Below are 20,611 nucleotides of genomic sequence, written 5' to 3'. Positions count from 1 at the left end.
CTGCCCAGACCCACAGCCCCACTGTGCACCAGGCCCCACTGTGCGCCAGGCCCGAGCCCGACTCTGCAGTCCCTCCAGGCTCCCCTGCCCCCTCTGCCCCACGAGTGCCATCTTGCCCTCAGCTGCTGGTCACAGCTCCCTGCCTGGGGCTGGGCAGCTTGCAGGTCGGGGCAGGGGAGGTGTTGGTCTGGGTGCTGGGTGCGAGGTTGGGATGACAGCCACCCGGGACCCCGGGCAGCAGACACGGGGCAGGGCCTCCCGGTTCCTGTCCTCCACCAGGTGGAATGGAGGAGCGAGGTGGGCCATGGGTGGACAGGGGACAGTGGAGGACTGGGAGCAGGCCAGGGGCAGCAGGAGGACAGGGCGGGTGACCTCAGAGCAAGGACAGGGGCCCCGCTTTCCAGGGCCTGTCCTGGGCCAGATGTGGCCACAGACAGTCATGAGGAGCCATCTGCTGCCGTGGAGGGAGCCCAACCCCCGCCGGCCTGGGCTCCAGGAGGGCTTCCTGGAGGAGGGGGCTCTCTGCAGGGGGCCGCTGCCCGGGGACACGGGTGCGTCCAGGGCTCGGCTGCCTGGAAAGATACTGCAGTCGGGCAAAATCACTGCTGCTAACACAGGAGGTCAGAATGCCCGGGCCCCCGGCTCGGGTCCTCTCTTTCCCTGCCCTGAGGCCACCCAAACCCGAGGACCTGGCCCAGGCTCGAGTCTTGATTGGCAGAAGGCCACAGACAGGATGTTGAGGACACATTGTCCAGAAGGAAGGACAGGCGCGTGCACCCTGGCCCTGGGCTGTGCGGCGGCCTCCCCCCTGGTGCCAGGAGTGACCTCGAGGCTGGCACAGGGGGCAGCTTGGGGACCGGACTGGACTCCCACCGGCCCCTCTTGCCACACCCGGGGCTCCGGTGGGTGAGTGGCAGTTCTCCAGAGCAGAGAGCAGCCCAGGCGAGCCCTGCCGAGGGAAGGACGGGTGAGCGGGCCTGGCAACCCGGTGCTGGCACCGCCCCTCCGGTTCCCGGCCCCCGGCCCCTCCCTGGTGGCCCTCATGGGACCCTCTGCTGCCCCACCTGCTCCTCCGCCTCCTCTCCCCAGGGCTTCCTGGGTCCCCACAGCCCGCCCAGCCCGGGGTCCACTCCCGCCCACCTCAGACGCCTCACCCGACTGGCCAGACTCCTCTGGGCAGCTCCTTGGATGTCCCCAGACATGGTCAGGAGCACGACCTGTGCCCTGCTGCCTGCATCTGCAGGACAGAAACTCAGCTCTGTCCCCGGCTCCCTCCCCCACTCCCCAAGGTCACCCAGCGGTGACTTGAAAATGAGTCCAGAACCTGCCCTCCTCACCCTCCTCCAAGCACTGTTCTTAGCCATCTTCTTCTGCCCAGTTGAGGCAAAGGGCTCCTCCAGGTCTCCCTGCAGCAGAGTGAGCCTTTAAAACATCCATCAAAACCCTCTCTCCCTGTCAGCCTGGCCACAGTGGCCCCTGACGTTCTGCCTCAGGACCTTTGCACCTGCCCCTGCCCCCCCTGCTCACCTGAACAGCTCCCTTCCCAGATACCCATGGGGCTCACTGCCTCCTTTCCACCAGGTGCCTGCTCAGGGTCACCTGTCTGAGAAGCGTTGCTGTCCTGGGTCTGTAAATCTACAGCCCCCTACCCATCACTCCATCCCTTATTCTCCTCTAGAGTTTGGTTGTGTTGGCCACTGGTGTCCTGTTTGGCTTCTGTCTGTTCCACTGCAGGGAAGCCCCCAAGGGTGGGGACTGGGGTGTCCCGTAGTCAGCAGAGCCCCCGCACCCAGAGCAGCACTGGCATGGGTAGGCACCTGTAACCAGAGGTGGGGTGGGTGAGTTCCTACGGCCTGGCGCACGGGAGGCACCGGCACCAGGAAGGCAGGACCACGGGGCAGCTCTGCAGCCTGGGCGCCCCGAGCTCCGTTTTATGGAGGAGAAGCTGAGGCCCAGAGTGGCCTGGTGACCTGCGGGGCCGGGCTCCAGTGGGTCCCTCGGGGCACGCGAGGGCTGGGCCCAGGTGCCAGCTAACAAGCCCTCTCTGGCTCAGGTCTGGCGCCACTTGCCCCAGCCCCTCGAGGGCAGCCAGGCACGGGGTGGGGAGGTGCCTGGGGGCTCCGCGGGCCTTGGGGTCCTCACCCTTCCCTGGCACCTGTGGTCAAGAGCTTTCCTGGCCCTCGGGCCCTGGCTGGGCTCCAGCCGTGCTGTCCCTCCGCCGGCTTCCGCCCCGGGCCCAGCGGTCAGGTGCCACGCCCTCGCTCACTCTTGATGAGTTTTACTCCGAGACCTCGTAGCCTCACTGAAACAGAGTGGCCAGCTCCCGTCTCAGGTCCTGGGGCAGCGGGGAGCCCAGGGCAGACCCCTACCGCCCCGAGCCTCAGTGTTCCCGTCTGAAGTGGGTGCAAGCAGACTCGCCCGGCAGGAGGACCTCGAGGCTCGGATCTGTGCGGCAGGCGCACAGAGAACACCGGTCACCATCACTTGGAGGTGGCGTGGTCACTCTTAGGTTGGGAGTGAACAATGCAGGGAAGACCAGCCCCAGAGCCACAGGCGGCCGCCCCGGGGCTCTGCCCCCCAGTGCGCTTCCCCAACGCTGGTGCGCGAGAACTTCTGCACTCTGGTTTCGTTTGTGGCACTTGGTGGCACCTGTCCTGTGAACTTGCTTCGGCTCCTCAGTGTCACAATGACAGCACTGACGCGCCATCCCCCGCAGCAGAGGCAGCAGAGCGGGAGGCCAGGCAGCCAGGTTTCTGTCTGACTTTTGTTTCGCTAGACGACAACAGGGGCGGGCCGGGTGCGGGGAGACGGCTGCAGGGGCCCCTTGAATTGCCCCTGCGCGCGGTTCCAGCAAGGTCGTTCCTGGGTGGGGCAGGCGACCCACGGCCCCTGCTGCCAGGGCCAGTCTGGCGCGGGGCTGGCGTGGCTGCGGCCGCTTGTGGGAGGGTGGTGGGTGAGCGCCGTGCCTCCCGTGGTTGACCGAGCCCAGCTCCTCTCTCGCCAGCGTCCCGTTCACTTCCCTGCATCCCGGTGGCCCTAATCGCAGTCACTCCATAAAGCAGCTGCTTCCCCAGCCCCAGTCCTGCCGCGCCTGGAGCTGTTGACGTGACACGTTTTTAATCGACTTTAAATCCATCGCCTTTTTAGGAAACTCAGACCTGCCCTGGGCCGTGTCACGGTGGGCTGGGTCCTAGGCTTCCTCCACGTACCCGCGAGAGCGACGCTCAGACAGCAGGGACTTGGGAGCCCCTCGCTGAACACGCGCGGGCTGTCGCGTCTGCAGGGCTGCGCGAGCGGCCGCACCTGGCGGTATTTACACCACGGCGAGTGGCAGCAGGTGCTGGTGGGCCGTTTTCCTCGGAGGCGTGGAGCTGAGAGCAGGCGGTGAGCCGTGGCCAGCTTGCCTGGCGCCATCTCGCCTGCCCCAGCGGTCTGTGGGCCTCGCGTGGGGACCCAAGGTTCCTAGGCGCACTGGCAAGAGGGACGCCCCAGACAGGCCACCGGGGTGAGCGGTTCTGGGTCACTTCCTGACCCTCCCAGCTCCTGGGCCTTCCTGGAAAAGAGCGCTGGACACAGGAAGCCCCCGTCCCCGGGGCTGTCGCTGGTCTCTGCCAGCTCGCGAGCCCTCGGACCCCTTCCGACACTGTGCTGCGGCGAGGGTGTCACCAAGCACCTTCAGGCCCTCGCTGTTCAACGGGCGTTTATTGAGGTCGCCAGAGGGGCCACGGGAGCTGGGAGCAGAAAGAAGGGCTGAGCCGCTGCCGAGGACCCCGCCCAGTGGTGATGCCGCCTGGACGCAGCAGCCACGCGGCCAGGGCAGACGGACCCCAGAGAGGGCTTGGGAGACCCCTGGGGACGCAGCTCTGGAATGAACCAGAAGGGGCGGCGTCCGCTGCTCCTCTGCCAGGCGGCGTTGCCCACAGAACTTTTAGGTCTCTGAGGCCAAAACGCAGCTCAGTGGGGTGGAGCGACCACGGCTCTGGGCAGTTCCGGCCCGAGGACCCTCAGACACTTCCCTGGGGCCCCGGGGGCAGCAGCCTTCTGTGGACTCAGCCCCTCTGACAGCCCTGGCCTGCTGCCCGGCCATCTCTGAGCCTTCGCACCCTTTCCATGACCTTGGGGGTCCCTGCGTGCCTGTCTGTGGAAGGGGGACCTCAGGAGAGTGGGGACAGGCCCCTGGGAGCTGCCCCTGTGGGCCTGCGCCTGGACAGGCACCTTAATTACAGCGCCCGGCCCAGGAACTGCCGCGAACAGAGGTGCCCGCAGGTGAGGTGCCCACGAAGACCCGTCTCTGTAAGTGCCCCGCGCAGCTGTGGGTCACTAACCCTTGGTGAGAAAAGAGGGCGTCCCTTTGTGTCGGTCTGACGGAAGTGCCAGGTCACCGCCCTCCGGGCCGCAGCGAAGGTAACGCGGAGAAAGAGGAGTCACCAGCGAGAAGCGGCCGGGCCAGCGGCTGTTCCAGTCCAGAATGCCAGCCTAGTCCGGGGGTCTCCACAGGCCCGCTTCCAGAAGGGCTCCTCGGGCGAGGGGCGAGGGCCGGCCTCCGTCAGCCTCAGCCGGGCCGGGGCGTGCGGAGTCCTCCTCTGCTCTTCCCCACCATTAAGACTCTGGCCTCGACCGCCAGAATACTTGCCTCCAAGAATAGCAAACGTCTCCCAGCTGGGCACCCGGCTCCCAGCAGGGCCATGGACACCAAGTCCTGTGACCTGCCCTTACCAACGACCTTGTCTTCCGGTCCTTTCCAAGGCTCCCTGGAGGGTACGGGGGGACTTGTCTCCAAACTGCTTCTGGACCCGGGGCTTTGGGGATCCCTGGGCACGGCAGCCGGGGTGAGAGAACAAAGGCTGCGTGGTCTCCTGGGATGGCACACCGGGTTTTGCGCTGCCCCGCTGGGTGACCTTGGGCGAGCTGTTGACCGCTCTGAGCTGCAGTGTGCACACGGGACAGGGACCGAATGGTCACCTGCAGGAGAGCAGCCACAGGATCTAGGGGGACTTGGTCCACCCCACTCCCTGTCTCTTTCCACCCCATGGGGAATGGGGGCCTGCTGGGCACGGCCTGCCCCTCTCTGTTGGAGGGTGCTGACGGCCTGGGTCCAGTTGCCAGGGGGTATCTGGAGTGCTGTTGCTTGGCTACTCCAGGAACTCGGTAGCCCAGAATCCACTTCCGGGTGAGGCTGGCTGCCGATGGGCAGGATCAGGACAGAAGCGGCCAGCACGGATGCTGGGGCTCTGCCTGGGCAGGGCCCGGAGGGTTTCTGCCCCGGGCCCTCCTTCCCAAGGGCCCACCCCAGGCCCGAGACCCCTGAAGACACCCCCAAGGAGGCTTCTCTGAACTCAGCCCCTTTGACAGCCTGGCTCCAGCTGCCCGAGGGCTGGGCCGCGCTGTGCCCGGGCTGCTGTCTCTGAGCCTTCAGGCCCCATTCTGACCCTCACTGCCCAGCTCCTCCCACGAATGCGGCCCCCGAGTTCCTGCAGCCCCTGCGTTATAGGAATGTCCAGAGGTCCTTGTCCAGCGCCCCAGTCACAGGAAGGACCCGCGATCTCCCGCCCTGACTTGCTCCCAGCTCCGCCGCCCCCTTGTCCCCTTCCCAGGCCGCGTGGTCAGCCCGCAGGCCCTGCTCCAGGCGTGTCCTCCCAAAGCCCTGGTCACTCGATGGTGCGTCTCGAAATGGCATGGGGGAGGGGACGCAGGACTCCATTAGGCGGTGCTGTCCACGTGGGACGGGGGTTCGTGAGTTCAAGGAAAAGGGGGCGACAGGAGGTCTGGAGAGAGCCCCGAGCCCACGGGCAGAGCCGACCACCCTGGGTGGAGGCCAGAGAGGGGAGGCTGGCAACAAGGCCCTGTTCTGGAGGTGGACAGAAATGGTGCAGGGCCTGGACCTGGGGGCAGGGGAGGGAGGACCCGGGGACACCAGGGTGACTCCAGGGGCGAGTGTTGCCACTGGCCAGGGAGGAGGTGCGGGGCCGAGGTGGCCGGCTCAGCATGGCCGGTGTACAGCTCTGACCGTCCCGGGACTCGGCACCAGGGGAGAGGCACGGGGGCAGGTCACAGGCCAGAGCAGGTCACAGGCCAGCAGAGGGTGAGAGGTGCCTGCAGGTGCGCCCAGGAGGGCTGTGCCAGGTGGTGCCTCGCTGGCTGTGGTTCCAGCTGAGGGGCGGGAGGCAGTACCTGCCCGCGTGCACGGCCTGGGCGTGAGCATCGGTGGGTCCACCCACCCCGGGGGCTCACGGCTGACTCACTCGGGTGCAAGGCAGCAGGAGAACCAGGTGGGCAGGCCAGGGGCAGCGATGTGGCCAGTGCCAGCGCAGCCCAGACCCACAAGCACAGCCTGCAGGTGCCAGGGCCCATGTGACCAGAGCTGTGGAGGATCAAGGACGAGGTGCAGATGCCTGCAGAGCAGGGTGGGCTCCAGGCAGGGCTGGGACACAAACTGGATCAGACCCCCTCGCCTGGTGGTGCTGCATGCTAGCCTGACCCTCACCAGGTTCCCCCGCCAGTCCCTGGCAAACTCCTACCCGCCCCTCAGAACCTCGCCCAGGGCGCCCTCCTTCCCCAGGCCCTCCTCCCTCCTCAGGACTCCTCCCCTGCTGCCCACTCGGCCTAGCCAGAGCCGAGTGGTCTGTCTCCCAGGCCTGGGGAGGGCGGGGGCTTTGCCTGCCGCGTCCCGCGCTGGAACAGAGTCCTGCTGTCTGCACCCTGGCTTGCTGGTCCCGGCCCTCCTGGCCCATCTCCCGTGTGAGACGGAGAGGCTGCAGGCGCCACGGCCCTCTCAGCACAGGCCTCTCTGACCCTCCATCTGGCTGATGGAGCTGCTGACTGGGGACAAGAATGGACGCGAAAAATGCTTTGAAAATTTCCGACCGTTAGTCTTTATTCCTGCGGAGCAGGAGGTGGGGCGTTGCGGACAGGCTGCTGCTGACAGGCGGCGTCTGGGAGCCGGCCTGGCATTTAGCGCAGAGCGCAGGCCTCCTGTTAAAGCAAAGGCATCAAATATTTACCGAGTGGCATTAAAAATTAACCTTCGGGACGTGGCTCTTTCCAAAAGTCACGGGGGCGAGGTGCCGGAGGAGGCTGCCATCCAGCTCGAACAACGCAGCCCCGAGCCAGCCCAGCTCCTGTGGCCCCTGTCCCAAAGCCGGAGCAGCCTCCTGCCCTCTGGGGCTCCCAGTGGCCGGTAGGGCAAGGACAGGCCAGCTGGACATCACCCAGCCTGGTCCTTCCTCTCTGGTGCTCAGATTTGCAGGATGGAAAGGAATGAACGCTCTCAGATTGGAGGAGGCCAAGGTGGAAGTGGGGAGCCGTCCAGGAACCAGGAGCAGCGGGTGCAAAGGCCCAGGGGCAGAGAGCAGGGCATCTGTGCCACAGAAGGGAAGTCGAGGTGGCAAAGTGGAGGGAGGGGAGGCAGCTGGAGTCGACCAAATAGGCTGCCGCTGTCGGCAGCCTGGAGAGGACGGGGCGGCAGCGGCAGGAAGTAGAGGGGCGCCCGGGCCTGGCTGCCGGCGGTGGGAGGGCAGGAAGGGGCACCCAAGGACTGAACCACCGGGAGGACGCTGCTGCGACTTCCTGAGGGAATGCTGGGCAGCTGTGGCCCTGGGGTCCAGCAGAGGGCGGGATCCTGAATCGGAGGCCCCACGGCTGTAGGAAGGGGAACCGGCAGGGGGCTGTGGGCGGGGGTCCGCAAGGCTCAGGACTGGTGCTCTGGGAGGGCCGCCGCCCAGGGGCTGCCCACACCCCCTCTGCCCGCTGTTCCCACAGCGCCCTGCATGTGTCCCGTGTCCCCAGAGTGAGCAGCAGCCCGCGGGTCCACCCGGGTCCACCCCAGTGCAGGCGGGCACTACCCCATCCGGTGTGGCTGGCGCCACCGGCGGCACCCACCTCCCTCTCCACCTGACTTCCGCACCTTCTGGGACAGAGTCGCCTCTGAGGGAGAGAGAGGAGGGTTCACCTTAAGTTCTTCAAACTAACGTGGCGTCCCTGAGACACGAAGCGAGTCTGGCTTACCTGCAACAGCGTCCTTGCTCTGGTGCAGGAGAGCCAGCAGGCGGTAGCTGCGGCCCAGGGGCGGCTGGGGTCGCTGCACCTCCTCCTCAGAGCGGCTGTTCTTGCCTTTTTGTGGGTCTGGAAACCGAGGTTCTGGAAGGTCACATGACACACCCAGGTCAAACCTGTGGGCTTTCAGGTCCCAAGAGGTCTCCCCAGCCTACGCGCCTTCCCTGCTCCGCCCCTGCCGCTCTCGCCATCCACAGGGCCCATCAAGCCGTTTTGCTGCAGACACAATAAAATTCACTAGAGGCGTCTCTATGCTCCGTTTCGAAATTCACCCCCTTTTTTTTAGTACCAGGGATTGAACTCAGGGGCGCTTAACCACTGAGCCACCTCCCCGGCCCTTTTTGTTTTTTTTTAATTTTATTTTACTTAGGGCCTCCCTAAGTTGCTGAGGCTGGCTTTGAACTCCAGATCCTCCTGCCTCAGCCTCCTGAGCCGCTGGAATTACAGGCGCGCCTTTCTCCCCCTTAATAGAACATCTATTTCCAGCACAAGGCGCCTTAACACGCAGTCCCTTGTAACCCCGCCCCCGCCCCCAGCAGAACAGCCCACTGAGGCTCCAGAGAGGTGATTAAGGAAGAGCAAAGGCTGACTGCGAGCTTGGCTGTGTGCCAAGTTCACACAGAGTGGAAAAAGCCGGGGTCCCAGTCAGCCGCCACCTGCTCCTGGAGCAACAGGCCATGAGTCCAAATTCCTCAGCGAAACTGATGTCGGCTCCTCATTGGCTCAGACACAGGACGGGCATGCCTTGCTGGTCCTGATTGGTCACCATGGACCACGCCCCCATCTCTGGGCCAGTCAGTGTACCAGGGGGTGGGACGCAGTAGTGGGTTCTTCCAATCAGGGCTCTTCCCTGAGGTGGGGGCGGAGACAGGCGGGAAGGGTTCCCAAAGGGGAGTGCGGTGGGCGTGGTCAGCCTGGCCCCCACGGACCTCAGGCTTCCCACCTGTGGAATGGGTTGCAGCGCCTGCCTCAGCCTGGAGGCGACTCGGTTGGAAGGTACTGCGCAGACATTTGTAAACGGGCAGAAGTGCATGACCGGGCTGCGTTCTGCCCGGGGAGGAGCCGCGCACCTGCGAGGCGGGGTCCTTCACTAGAGCTGGCAGGGCCGAGAGGCAGGTGGCAGCTTCTGCGGGTTCCTTCCGAAGGTGCCTCCCCGAGGCCGCTCGGCACCGAGGGCAGGCCCCGAGCTCGGCTTGGCCGCCGCGACGTCCTGAGAGTGCATCGTTAGGCATCACCGTGGGCGTCACAGAGTGCACTTGCACAAACTGTCATGAAGTCGCAGGCCATGTGGTCTCAGGGGACCACTGACCTCTGTGCAGGGCACTGTTGACCAAAAGCTGTTCTGCCCGTCATGGCCCCGCAGGAAGGTCACACTAGTACAGCTTGACACACTTCAGGTACCAGCTTCCCAATGCCCAGGCTTCCTGGCCCCTGGGCACTGCTCGCGAGGCTGGTTAGCCTGTTCTTGAGCTCCTCGGGTGGGATGGGACGGTCTGGTGGCAGGGCCTGGCCTGTGACCCCATGCCGGGGCCACTGAGCCTATCTGTGACGTGCCCTTGTTGACTGTGTGTGGCCTTCCATTGTGGGGACGCTCGAGAGTGTCCATCCAGTCCCCGGATGGATTGCCGGACCTTCGCCCTCTGGGGCCACATGAACAGCTGCTCTGAACACCGTGGTCCACGTCGCTGGCCAACCCGGGGCACCCTGCCCTGGGACTGCACTGGTGTGCCCAGCAGATGCCACCAGCTCAGCGGCCTCAAACAGGTGCGTTATCTTCCCGCTCTGGGCCACGGCTCCCCCTGGCCACCAGGGGCTGAATCCCCGCCCCTCCTTTCCCGGCTTTTGAAGGTGCCTTGGCCCACCGTCCCCTCTGGCCGTGGCCCCTCTCCCCAGCTGCTCCTGCGGCCACACCCCCGACTCTGGCCCTCCTGCCTTGCGATTGCACAGGACCCCGCCACACGACCCGGCACCCCCATCTTAAGATCCTGACATCAGCAGCAGCGTCCCTTGTGATCTGTCAGGGGACAGGCACTGCTGGGATCGGGACGGGGAACGGGGGTGTCACTGCAGGACAGGCACGGATCCGCCGGTCCCGCTCAGGGTGGGCACGCGGGGCGCCTCTGGTGGCTTCACACCGCGCCTTCCGTCCTTGCGCCGCCGCCTGGGCAGCTTGGCCTCTGTGCAGCCCCTGGACTCTTGGGTGGTGTCACCCTCGCCCACCGTCCTCCAGCGTCCCTGTGCCGCCTGCCCCTCTGCAGAAGGCGGCCGGCCCCACCGCTCGGCTGCTGGGAGTCATCAGCAAACGCTCCTGGTGCTCCGCTGGCGTCGGCCTGTCCGCGGTTCCCCCGCCAGTCAGTCGTGCTGGCCGCGTGATCCGCTGCTCCTGCCGCGGAGCCGTTACCCACTCCCCGCGTCCAGGAAGCTTCCATTGTTATTCAGATTGCCAGGTGCTCGGCTGCCAGCTGCACACCCTGCACACCCGGCGCCAGGATCGGCCTCTCTCACCAGGGCTGCCTCCTGGGCCCCGGCCAGACAGCCGCGTGGCCAGTGCTCAGTGGCCCAGACGACCCTGCTCCACCGCTGGCTTGAAGTGTGACCCTGGACCAGCGAGGTGGCCTCTCTGAGCCCCAGGGCCCCCATCAGTAAGCCGAGTGGACCGAGGTCCCCCACTCTCAGGCCGGTGAGGGAACTGAGTCAGACCGTGCACGGGGACGGGCTTGGAACAGCGCCCCGCTCAAAAGGCCCCACACAGCCGCCCCGTTCCTGCCTCTGCTGGAGTCAGGGGTGACCTCCGCCCAGCTCCCCAGACCCCCGCCCCCAGGACCGTCTCGGGCCGCTGACCACCACCACTGCGACCCCCCAGATGGCCTCGGCCAGGCGGCTCCCTCCTCCCCAGGGGCAGTGGCAGCTAACGGCTTGGGGCACCGCGTGGCCTCAGCACCCCCGAGAGACTTTCCCGACCTCCTCCCAGGTCAGCACCCTGCAGACCCTCAGGAGCCCAAACCCTGGACACAGCAAGATCTGCTCCTGCTTTGGGGTCCTGGGGTGGCTCCCCACCAGCTGCGCTCTCCAGGGCAGGGCGTGACTCAGTTCCGTGGCCCCAGCACCCGGCACAGGCCTGGACGGAGAAGATACCACCAGCAGGTCAGGCTCTGGAGGGCCCAGGGGGCCTGTCGGCATCGGAGGGTGAAGGAGCAGCCGTGGCCCGGGGCCGGGTTTCCTGACGGACAGTGAGGGGCTCCTGATCAGCAGGTGTCCAAGAGGACAGGCAGCCCAGCAGCAGGGTCGGGGGCTCTCGATGACAGAAGCCAGTTTCCTGCAGGGCTGGGACCTGGTTGCCATGAAAACGGAACCAAAGTTGACATTTGCCAACGATTCCTTCTGGAAGGCTGTGGGGACATCGCTGAAGCTGATGGGCCAGGCCAAAGCTGTCCCCAGCCAGAGGGTGTCCACGGTGGAGGGTCCTGCAGGCCTAAAGTGCTGTCGGGTGAGTGCCCAGTGACTTGCCCAGGGTCGCAGAGCCTGTGAAACGCAGCGCTGGGGTCTGAACCCAGACCTTCTGACTCTGAGGCCAATGTCAGCCTACTCCCAGCTGTGCCAAGGGGGCGCGGGGCGTGGGGCCGGAAGGGTGTATAGGAACTTGCCGGGCGGAGCAGGCGAGGGAGTCCCCAGCAGCATGGAGAGCGCTGCGGCTTTCTGGAGAGGGGCCTTGGGCATGGAGGTCGTGGTGGAGGAAGGACGGGAAGAGGCCCCAGGCCCCTACCACGGCAGCAAAACCGCACCCTCCTAGGAAAAACCGAAGTGGAATGATGTTTTAAAAACATGGCTGATTTTGAAATATTTCATTTTGTACAAAAGAGTGTGTATAAACATGTAGATAAAATGTATGAGATAAGAAAGCCAAGCCGGTACCCGCGGTGCCCCATGACAGAGCCAGGCCAGTGCCAGGGAGGCCCAGCCTGCCCAGAGCCCCCACCGTCGGCCAACCCTACTCTTGAGCGCGGCTGCCCAGAGCGCGTTGCGCCTCGGGCATGACTGGGCAGCTGGTGCCCTCCAGGGAAGTCCCATGAGGAAGGCCAAGGCTGGTGGGGCTGAGGCCCGGCTGCAGGGCAGCCAGGAAGAGGCCCGGGAGGGGTGCCGCCTCCACCCGAGGAGAGGGCACCTCCTCTCCACCGCAGACAGGAGCTGAGCGGGAGGCGGGCTTCCTAGAAGGGCCGGGCGAGGAGGGCGGAGCTGAGAACTGGGATCCTTCAGCTCCAGCTGAGCTCCAGGCTCGGGGGCCCAGCAGGGGTTGGGGAGGGTTCTCAAGTCAGGCCACCTAAGCCAAAGTCCGGCCACTGTGCTCCGGATGCCACAAAGGTCAGCAGGACCTCCAGTCATCTCCTCTGTTTTGTCACTTGTGCTTCTGTTCATGTGACCCGCCGTGGGCTCCCACTCCCTCCCCTGTGTGTAGCGCCTGCCCCTCCCCCGCCACACACGCCACGGGCAGGCGCAGGGGCAGGAGGCCCTGCTGACCTGCTGTCCCAGTTTCCCTGAGCCTCTCTGGCTGTTTAGGCCCCGTGTCCACTGATTTTGTCTCCACCTGAGAACCAGGTGGGGGAAGGCGGATCTGAACCCCTGGCTCCCGGGACTCCTTGCCTGTGCCTGTGGCTTTCCAGACCCGGCGGAGTCCTTGGGCTTGGTGGTTCTCCTGACCTCAGAGCTACAACGCTGAGCTGGCCCCACTCTTCCTGGCCCAGGGCTCTCCACATCAGTGGCCACGATGGACCACGACTGTGTCCTGACCCCCCCACGGGCCCATGCCCACCGCTGTCCACGGCCACCCACTCCCCTCCTGTGGGTCTCCTGGGGTCCCGGCAGCTCTTTGCAAGTTACAGTTGGGCCTCGGTGTCCGCCAGGGCCTGGTTCCAGGCTGCCTGGGACGGGGAGGTCCAGGGAAGCTCAGGTCCGAGTCAGCGGGGGAGAGCCGCCGGCAGCTCAGGGGCCCCTCACATGACCCCGCTCAGTCCCGTCACAGTGCCTGCCAGTGCGGGCCTGGTCCGCAGGGCCCTGGGGGTGCATTCCGCCTCCCACCCTCGGGGCTGGGCCCCCTGCTCCCCCACGCTGGCCTCTCTCGCGGCCTCAGGTCTCAGGGCCGGTCCCTATGGACACGTGCCTGCCACCTTTGGAACTACGTCCTGGTTTCTGCTGGCTCGGTGGACTTGGAGTGGCAGTGCCACTTAGGAATTCTGTGGTCGTTAGTACTTAGCAGGTCGACTGTTTTCTCGGGAAAACTGTGGAAAGCACAGAGATTTCCTGTCCTGCTCCCCTCCCCCGCCTTCCGTGCTCACCGGCGGCCAGCATGGGGGGGGGGGTCCCACGTTGACACCAGGACTAAATGAGCTTATCCGTGGAGAGCCCGGGGCAGTATCGGCACAAAGTGGGTGCTCGGCACGTTAGAAAATGTGACTCTCCAGGCCGCATTGTGTGGGTGGGGCACAGAGGAGGGGACATGCTTCCCCAGCACCCCCCAAGTTCTCAAGGTTTGGATGGCACAGGAAACTCACCCCAGACGCCCTGTCCCGAGAAGCCAGCCGCACCAAGACCTGAGTTGCTGAGAAGATGAGCCCTGAGTAAATGCCAGGGCGCAGTCTAGGCAGAGGGACAGCAGGTGCAGAGTCCTGTGGCCCGAGCACAGGGACACCAGGGGACAGCAAGGGGCCGTGTGGTTGCAGAGGTGTGATGGGCACCAGGGGCAGCTGGAGAGGCACCGAGGCCATGAGGAGTCTGAGCACAGGGGAGTTAGTAAGTACTGGTTTTTAAAGTTAGGTAGTTTGGGTAAAGCTGTTTCATGTGCTCCGTCCTCAGCTTCTGTGCTGAGGAGAAACCGTAGGGAGGTGCAGCAGAGAAATCAGGTGGCTATTAAAGAGCTCAGCCAGGGAGGGTGGTGGCCTGGCCCGCAGGAGGGTGGCAGTGGTGGCCAGGGTGGCTGGATTCCAGACCCATTCTGAAGGGGGCGGGAGGCTGGTGAGGACGGGACCCGGCGTGAGGGAGCGGGCGGCAGAGCTGGCAGGTGCCAGGGCAGCACAGGAGTTCCCCGAGGGGCGTCCAGGGGCCCTCTGGGAGGCGGTGGGAAGATCCGACCAAACGGAGAGGTCTCAGCACGGAGGTGACAGTAGTGCTGACGGTCCCTGGGGAGGACAGCAGAGGACGGGAGGCAGCTCAGGACAGCACCCTGGGCAGTTGACAGAGCCGCCGGCTGTCCCTGTCTCTGCCTCTGTCCGGTGTCCTATGGGTGGACGTTCGTGGACCCTCTTCCACAGTGGCCGGCGTCGCCGCAGCCAACGAGCGAGTCTGGGGAGGAGGGGGTGGAATCGCCAGGTCCAGGGCGTGTGCCCCGTCCAGTCCTGTGCACCCATTCGCCGGCCACAGAAAATACTGGAAGGCTCGCCGCGGCGGCCGAGCTGCACCCGGAGCTGCACGCTGCGTCTGCCTCGGGTGCTGGCGGGTGCTGGCGGGTGCTGGCGGGTGCTGGGGGCTTCGGGCTGCTCCGTCTCTCCCTGCAGGGGCCCGCTGAGGTTCCCTGCCGGGTCCTGTGGGCGGGTGGCCCGCGTCCCTAACCCGGCCCTTTCCTGAGCCCGCGGATGGTCATCCCCCGTGGCTGCCCCTGTCCTGCCCTCCTCATGGAGATGCCCCTCGGTGCCTGGGGACAGTGGTGCAGCAAAACCATGAAAAGCCCTATTCCACGGGGACCCCAGGTCACCTGGAGTCGCACGGGGACCATCGCGCTGCGCAGTGTGGCGCGGGGGCAACCGGGGCAGAGAGGTGCTGAGGTCAGTCCAGGCTGGGCAGGGTGGTCGAGGCCGCACTCACAGGGAGCCTTGAGGACGAGGGGCCCGGACCTGGCAGGACGGCGGGATGTGCTGGTGTGGCCGGGCTGTCACTCTGGGAACCGTAGGAGGCACAGGCAGAAGGAGCGGTTCTGTGGGGAAGTGGCTCACACCGACACGGAGGCCAAGCCGAAGACCGTGTGGGGCAGTGGTCTGGTCCAGGTCCGTCCAGGGTGCTGAGGGTGCATGTCCCAGTCCGTCTGAGGGCAGGAGAAGACGTGCCCCGGCCCCAGGAGGGCTGAGGGGATGAGCAGACTCTCCCTGCCTGGTCGTTCTGTCCAGGCCTCCAACAAGGAGGCTGTCCGTGGTGGGGAGGCACCCTGCTGTCCTCAGGCTGCTGTTCAGATGCAAACCTCACCCCGACTCCCTCACAGACACCCCCAGAATAATGTTCACTCCCCCACGTGGGCACCTGTGGCCCAGCCAGGGTCACACAGTGAGCCACCATAGTGGGGGTGGAGGGAGCAGAGCCGAGAACCGAGCTGAGGGGCAGGGGGCCTTTGCTCCTCCTCCAGGTGGGCTGGGAGCAGAGGCCCAGCCTGACCGGACTCAGGTCTCCACCTGGCGGCTGGGTACAGGAGGCCAGGGCTGACCAGGGAGAGACCACTGCAAGAACCCTGCCGGCTGGGGCCGTGTGGGAGCAGGGGGGCCGCAGGTGGGTGAGTACGGCTTCGGGAGCCACGAGGGGATCGGCTGACGGGCTCCACAGAGCCCGGGTGTGAGACAGGCCCAGAGGGGACTCAGGGATGGCTACGTGCATGGGGAAAGCTGGCTCAGGGAGGGAACGTTGGGTCTGAGATGTCGCTTAATGTCCGGCTGGTGTCAGGTAGGTGATGGGACAGGAACGTGGAGTTCAGGTGAGGGTTCAAGGCCAGATAGCCATCAGCATGCCGAGTTTACATCCGTCGGAGGAGATGTGATCTGCAGAATGATAGAGATGGACAGAGAAGGGGAGGCTGGGAAGATGGACGGGACCGCAGAGGGCCTGGGCCGAAGCAGGAGAGAAGCAGAGAGGAGCGGGAGAGAGGGCTGGAGGGCCCAGGGCACAAGAGTGAGCACGTGAGGCAGCACAAGGGGAAGGGGGACTGAGCGACCCCTGGATCAGCAACGTGGAGGTGTCGGGGACCCTGGCAGCACAGATTCTGTGGAGTCGTGGGGAGGCAGAGTGGGATAGAAAGTGCACAGAGGAGCCTCCCAAGCACTTGGCTCCCCTCTGTGTCTTTCCTCTTCTGCTTTATTAGATTTACCCAGAGTTAACACGTTTCATTGTTTTCCAAAGAACCAGCAGCTGGATTTATTTGTTCCTTCTTCTTGCTGTTTTGAACTCCACTTCATCTTTATTTATTGCTTTCTTATCTCTTTCTTGGGTTCATTTTGTCTTTCTTTTCCAACTTTTTGAATTGGATGATTAATCCATGTGTTCTTGTTTATGAATAAAATCATTATCTTTAAGCTATGAATTTTCCTCTGAGCATGGCTTTGCCTGCAACACCAGGTTCTGAAGTGTTATTTTTATCCATAAAAATGGTTTTTAATTTTTTATTTTGAAGTTTTTAATTGTTTAAGTATTTTACAATTTTTATTTTTTGCTCCCTTTGATTCAACCGTTATTTTAAAGAGTTTACATACTTCTTGATGCTAGAGTTTGCTGTTAGTATTCTCAAAGTGTATTATATTGTAATAGAGAATGTCATTTTGTTCCTACTTTTTGAAATTTAGGCCTGATAATCCCTTTTTGTGTGTGAATTTTCAAAAGCATTTTAATAAAAATTACATTGTCTTATACATACCCCCAACACACACACAAACACATACAGTCTTTGGCTTCCTATATTCATATTTTTTTTTGCCACTCACCTGTAATGGACTGAGAGAGGTGAATTAAAATACAATGATACTAGCACAGTATGCCTTTTTTCTTCCTAAATTCCAAGTAGTTCCCACTATGAATAATGAAGCTGTGTATTTGGCACCAAAGCTTTCATCGCTGTTGGTTCTTCGTGATGACTTTCATCCTTGGTCCTCACACCGTGCCTTTATTTCTCTCACTTGCCATTTCTTGCCCACCTTCAGCTTTCTCTGATCCTAAAGTCAGAACCCTTGGTTTCCCTTGGCTTGCATTTGCTTGTTATGTTCCTGCCCATCCTTTCTTTCTAAATGGGGTAGAACTCATATAACATAAAGTTCAGCACTTAACCATTTTTGATTGCACAGTCCGGTGACATCAATAGGAAGCTTCCTGAGTCCCTCTACCTTCATGTGCTTTGTCTGGGATTGACCTAAGTCTTTCCTGCTTAGCAAGCACGTGTGGCGTGTGAACGTTACTGATGTGGCAGACGCATTTGGTCTCATTTCTGTCATAGTTTATGATGTGCTTTCTGCTTTTATAGCTTTCGTGGGGGTTGCCAATTGTCACCATATGTCCTCTGTATTCTTTCTTTTATTTTTTTGTGTATATGCCTTCTGATAATTCGAAAGCTGTGTTTTGAGCCCATGGCTACCTTCATAATTATAATGTGATGCGATATGCTTAATCCTTTATTTCTTTGCAATGTTTATTTTCTCCCTACTAGGAATATCAGAATTTAAATTTGTCTACTTTCCTTCCCATTTTCTCCCAGCAATTTATTTTAGTTGATTATATTTTCTACTTAGACACCTCTGATGTGACTTCAGTTTCTGAATGATTATTTAGACCTCCAACTATACCTGAATAAGACAGTGTGTTTATATTGCTCTCTCCCCGCTTCTCTACATCCTACATGTCATTATTAGTATCAGTTCCTTGCTTTCCTTTCCATTCTTTCCTGTAATAACCATCATCCTAGATTTGTTCCAGACGTGGTCCTAGAGTTAAAGAGAGCCTGTGCTCATTGTCCAGGCTCTTACCAGAGTGACAGCATTTGCCGTGTTTGAGTGTGTCCTTGGTTAGTGTATTTAAGAGGGGCTCGTGGGAATTATAATTTGAAAATATATTCGATAGGCTTTTCTGTCAACTTTACGATTGAAAGATGCTTTGTCAGGGCTTTAAATTCTTGGCCCATTCAACAAGTATTTATTAACTCATTCCACAAGTATTTATTAAGCCCCTCCTGCATGCCAGCGAGGCCCTGGCACTATTGTGATAAGCAAAGCGTGCCATCGCCACGTCCTCTGTAGCCAGCAGACCTCTGCCTACAGGGCATGGGCTGCCACATGACCACCTCCTCTGCCAAGGCGCCTGGGAGAGGCGGTGGGAAGAGCTTCCGATTGTCTTGCTGGCAGCTTGACTCTGCCTGCCAAAGCTGGCATGTCCCCTCAGGCCTGTCTGCACGCTCCTGCCTGCCCACTGACCCCAGCCCACCCGTGTGGCAGGAGCACCCTCCTTTCTGCCCCGTGACGTTGTGAGACATGGGCGGACTCAGTGGGGTGATCCTGAGATACGTCGCGGGTCTTGTTACCTTACAGACAGCGTTCGTCTGTTTCTGATCCTTTTTAGTTTGTTAAGGCAAGGGTGACCGTGAAAGTCATCATCAAGAGCAGAACAGTTTTGAGGGCTGCGGGGGAGCAATATTAAAAATTATGTTAACTGAGATGGTCCCAAGACAAGACGCCATCATCCTGGCCACTGCTGAGGTAGATAATGCTGCTGAGCCTCATGTTGATCTGATGTCTCACAGGTTGAAAATCGTATCTTCATATCTGCACTGTCTATTCTAATAAGTAGCCTAGTGGTTCTGTTAGACTTTTCTAGGTAGATTATCTTCAATTAATTGCAGTTTTGGTTCTGTTCTAATCCTATCTCTGCATTTTTCTTATCTTATTGCGTGGGCCAGGGGCCCTAGTGCTTTCCAGCACTAGACTAGATAGTGACAACAGACTTTCTTGTCTTGCTTCCAGAATTATAGTCACATGATTCTCAATGCCCAGAGGACACAGGCCACGTGCACAGAGAAAACCTGACCTATTCTGGCCCTGGGACCCAGAGAAATGACCCTAGCAAGTTCCCACGGAGGAGACACTGGGTGATCTTTTGTTTCCTTCTATTTCCTCAGAAAACCTTTCTGCCGTGCCTCAGGATGGGGGCGGTGACATCCGAAGCACCCGGCGCAGCCTCCAAGAACAACTCCGACCGAGTCGCCAGGGAAAGCCGAGATGGAGGCGGCGGCAGAGGAAGAAATGCCGCCAGTGCCCAAAACCCCTTCCGTGGACTTCTAAGATTAGGAGCAAACTCAGGGCCGGGGGCAGGGGTGCAGAGGAGGGGTTCCTAGCCACCCGTCCGCAAGCAATAGTTCCCTTTTGGGCTGGTGGCTTCTGAGGGTGACTTGTGTGGACTCGGGTGACAAACCCAAAGTGACCCTGGCCGACTGGAGCCAGAAGGATCCAGGCTGGCGCGTCCTACCCGGGGTCCCAACCCCGCAGCCTCCCCACCTCTGCCCTCCAGTAGTGGCCCCGTAGGCCCGAGGTGTCAGGGTACCAGGTGTGAGTGTGCGTGTGTGTGTGTGTGGTGCGGGTGTTCTTCCTGTGTGTTCGTCTGATTAGTTTTTACTGGGGTCCCCCTGCAGGTCCTCTGAGGGCACAGGGCACTGTGTGGCTGGGGTTCCCGCCAGTGTCCTTGTCTGGGGCCCAAGCTTCTGGCTGCAGTGAGCCCCTGAGAACCAGCTGGAGCCGGCCCTGCACAGGCCAGCTGGGAGCCGGGGTGGCACTGGGACGGGAACGTGCGGCAGGCTGGTTCTTGGGGAGCTCGTCACACCACGGGATGAGGAGGGCACGCCCAGCTGGCCGTGTGGAAGCTGCCCGGTGGGTTTTCTTGCACATCTCACACCGCAGGGGCAGCTCGGGGCAGGCAGGGTGCACAGGGCCCATGGCCAGTGGGGCCGCCCTCGGGTGCAAGGACCCCCAGTGCTCCGCACGGCCCGAGCGCCTCCCGATGCCTTCTCAGTGGTCAGCCGTGCCCAGCTCCCCGCGGCTGTCCAGGTCTCACTCACTCGGCCACCAGGTCAAGCACCTGCCACGTGTCGGGCCCCATGCCAGGCAGTGATGGGGACGAGAGGTGAATCAGGCCTCGTCTCTGGGAAACACGATGGTCTTTGCCAGACAGGGTGACAAGGCCCATGGAAACCCAGGGCGGAAGGTTCTAGAAATCCTCCACTTTAAGTTGGGACTTCCACGTGAACCTGTAACATTTGCCCACAGAGCTCACCCTCACCACCCCTGCCCCGCCACTGCCCCCTGGCAGCCAGGGAAGACCACCCCGGGGCGCCATCCCATCGACCCCCAAGGGCCAGGCTGCCGTGTAGACGTGCTCCGTACACAGTGTTAGGCCAAATCCTCCCAGCTCTTAGCTCGGTGGCCCTGCTCAATAAACGTGTGTCCCTCCTGCGCCCGTCTCCTCATTTCGTCGGCCCCTGTTCCGCGACACTGTTCATCTGCTCCGCAGAGAGCAGCGCTGCCAGGCCCTTCCCGGGGGCGGCTTCCTCGCCAGGCGCTGCAGGAGGGCAGCCATGGTGGCGGGGTCCTGCCAAGGGTCCATCCAAGGGAAGGGTAGGGAGATTTTGTGGAGCTGGGCGCCTGGGGCATCTCAGCCCGGACCCGAGGCAGGACCAGCACAAGGGGCAGCCCATGCCAAGACCCCCGTGGCACAGGCTTGGTGGTCCAGGCTGCGCAGACGCAGGGCTGGGCGGACGGTGAGGAGCCAGGGGCCCAGGCCA

The 20,611-nt window shown here is 62.2% G+C and overlaps 1 protein-coding gene across 10 annotated transcripts in view; it reads left to right on the top strand.

Annotated features, from left to right (window-relative positions):
• The window catches only part of Shisal1 (shisa like 1), a 109,372-nt gene extending 89,099 nt beyond the window's left edge, over positions 1 to 20,273 (top strand). For 9 of the 10 annotated variants that reach the window (XM_047551210.1, XM_047551211.1, XM_047551220.1 and 6 more), the window contains exon 6: positions 18,956 to 20,273. In XM_047551210.1, coding sequence (XP_047407166.1) covers positions 18,956 to 19,171 — 216 coding nt within the window. In that variant the 3' untranslated portion in view covers positions 19,172 to 20,273. The remainder of the gene's footprint in view (positions 1 to 18,955) is intronic. The other variant, XM_047551222.1, reaches the window with a different exon arrangement.
• The last annotated feature ends 338 nt before the right edge of the window (positions 20,274 to 20,611 follow it).

This window comes from Sciurus carolinensis, chromosome 4, assembly GCF_902686445.1.
Source record: "Sciurus carolinensis chromosome 4, mSciCar1.2, whole genome shotgun sequence".
Taxonomy (NCBI): domain Eukaryota; kingdom Metazoa; phylum Chordata; class Mammalia; order Rodentia; family Sciuridae; genus Sciurus; species Sciurus carolinensis.
Note: the sequence above shows the minus strand (reverse complement) of the source record. Positions and strands in the feature narration are given on the sequence as shown.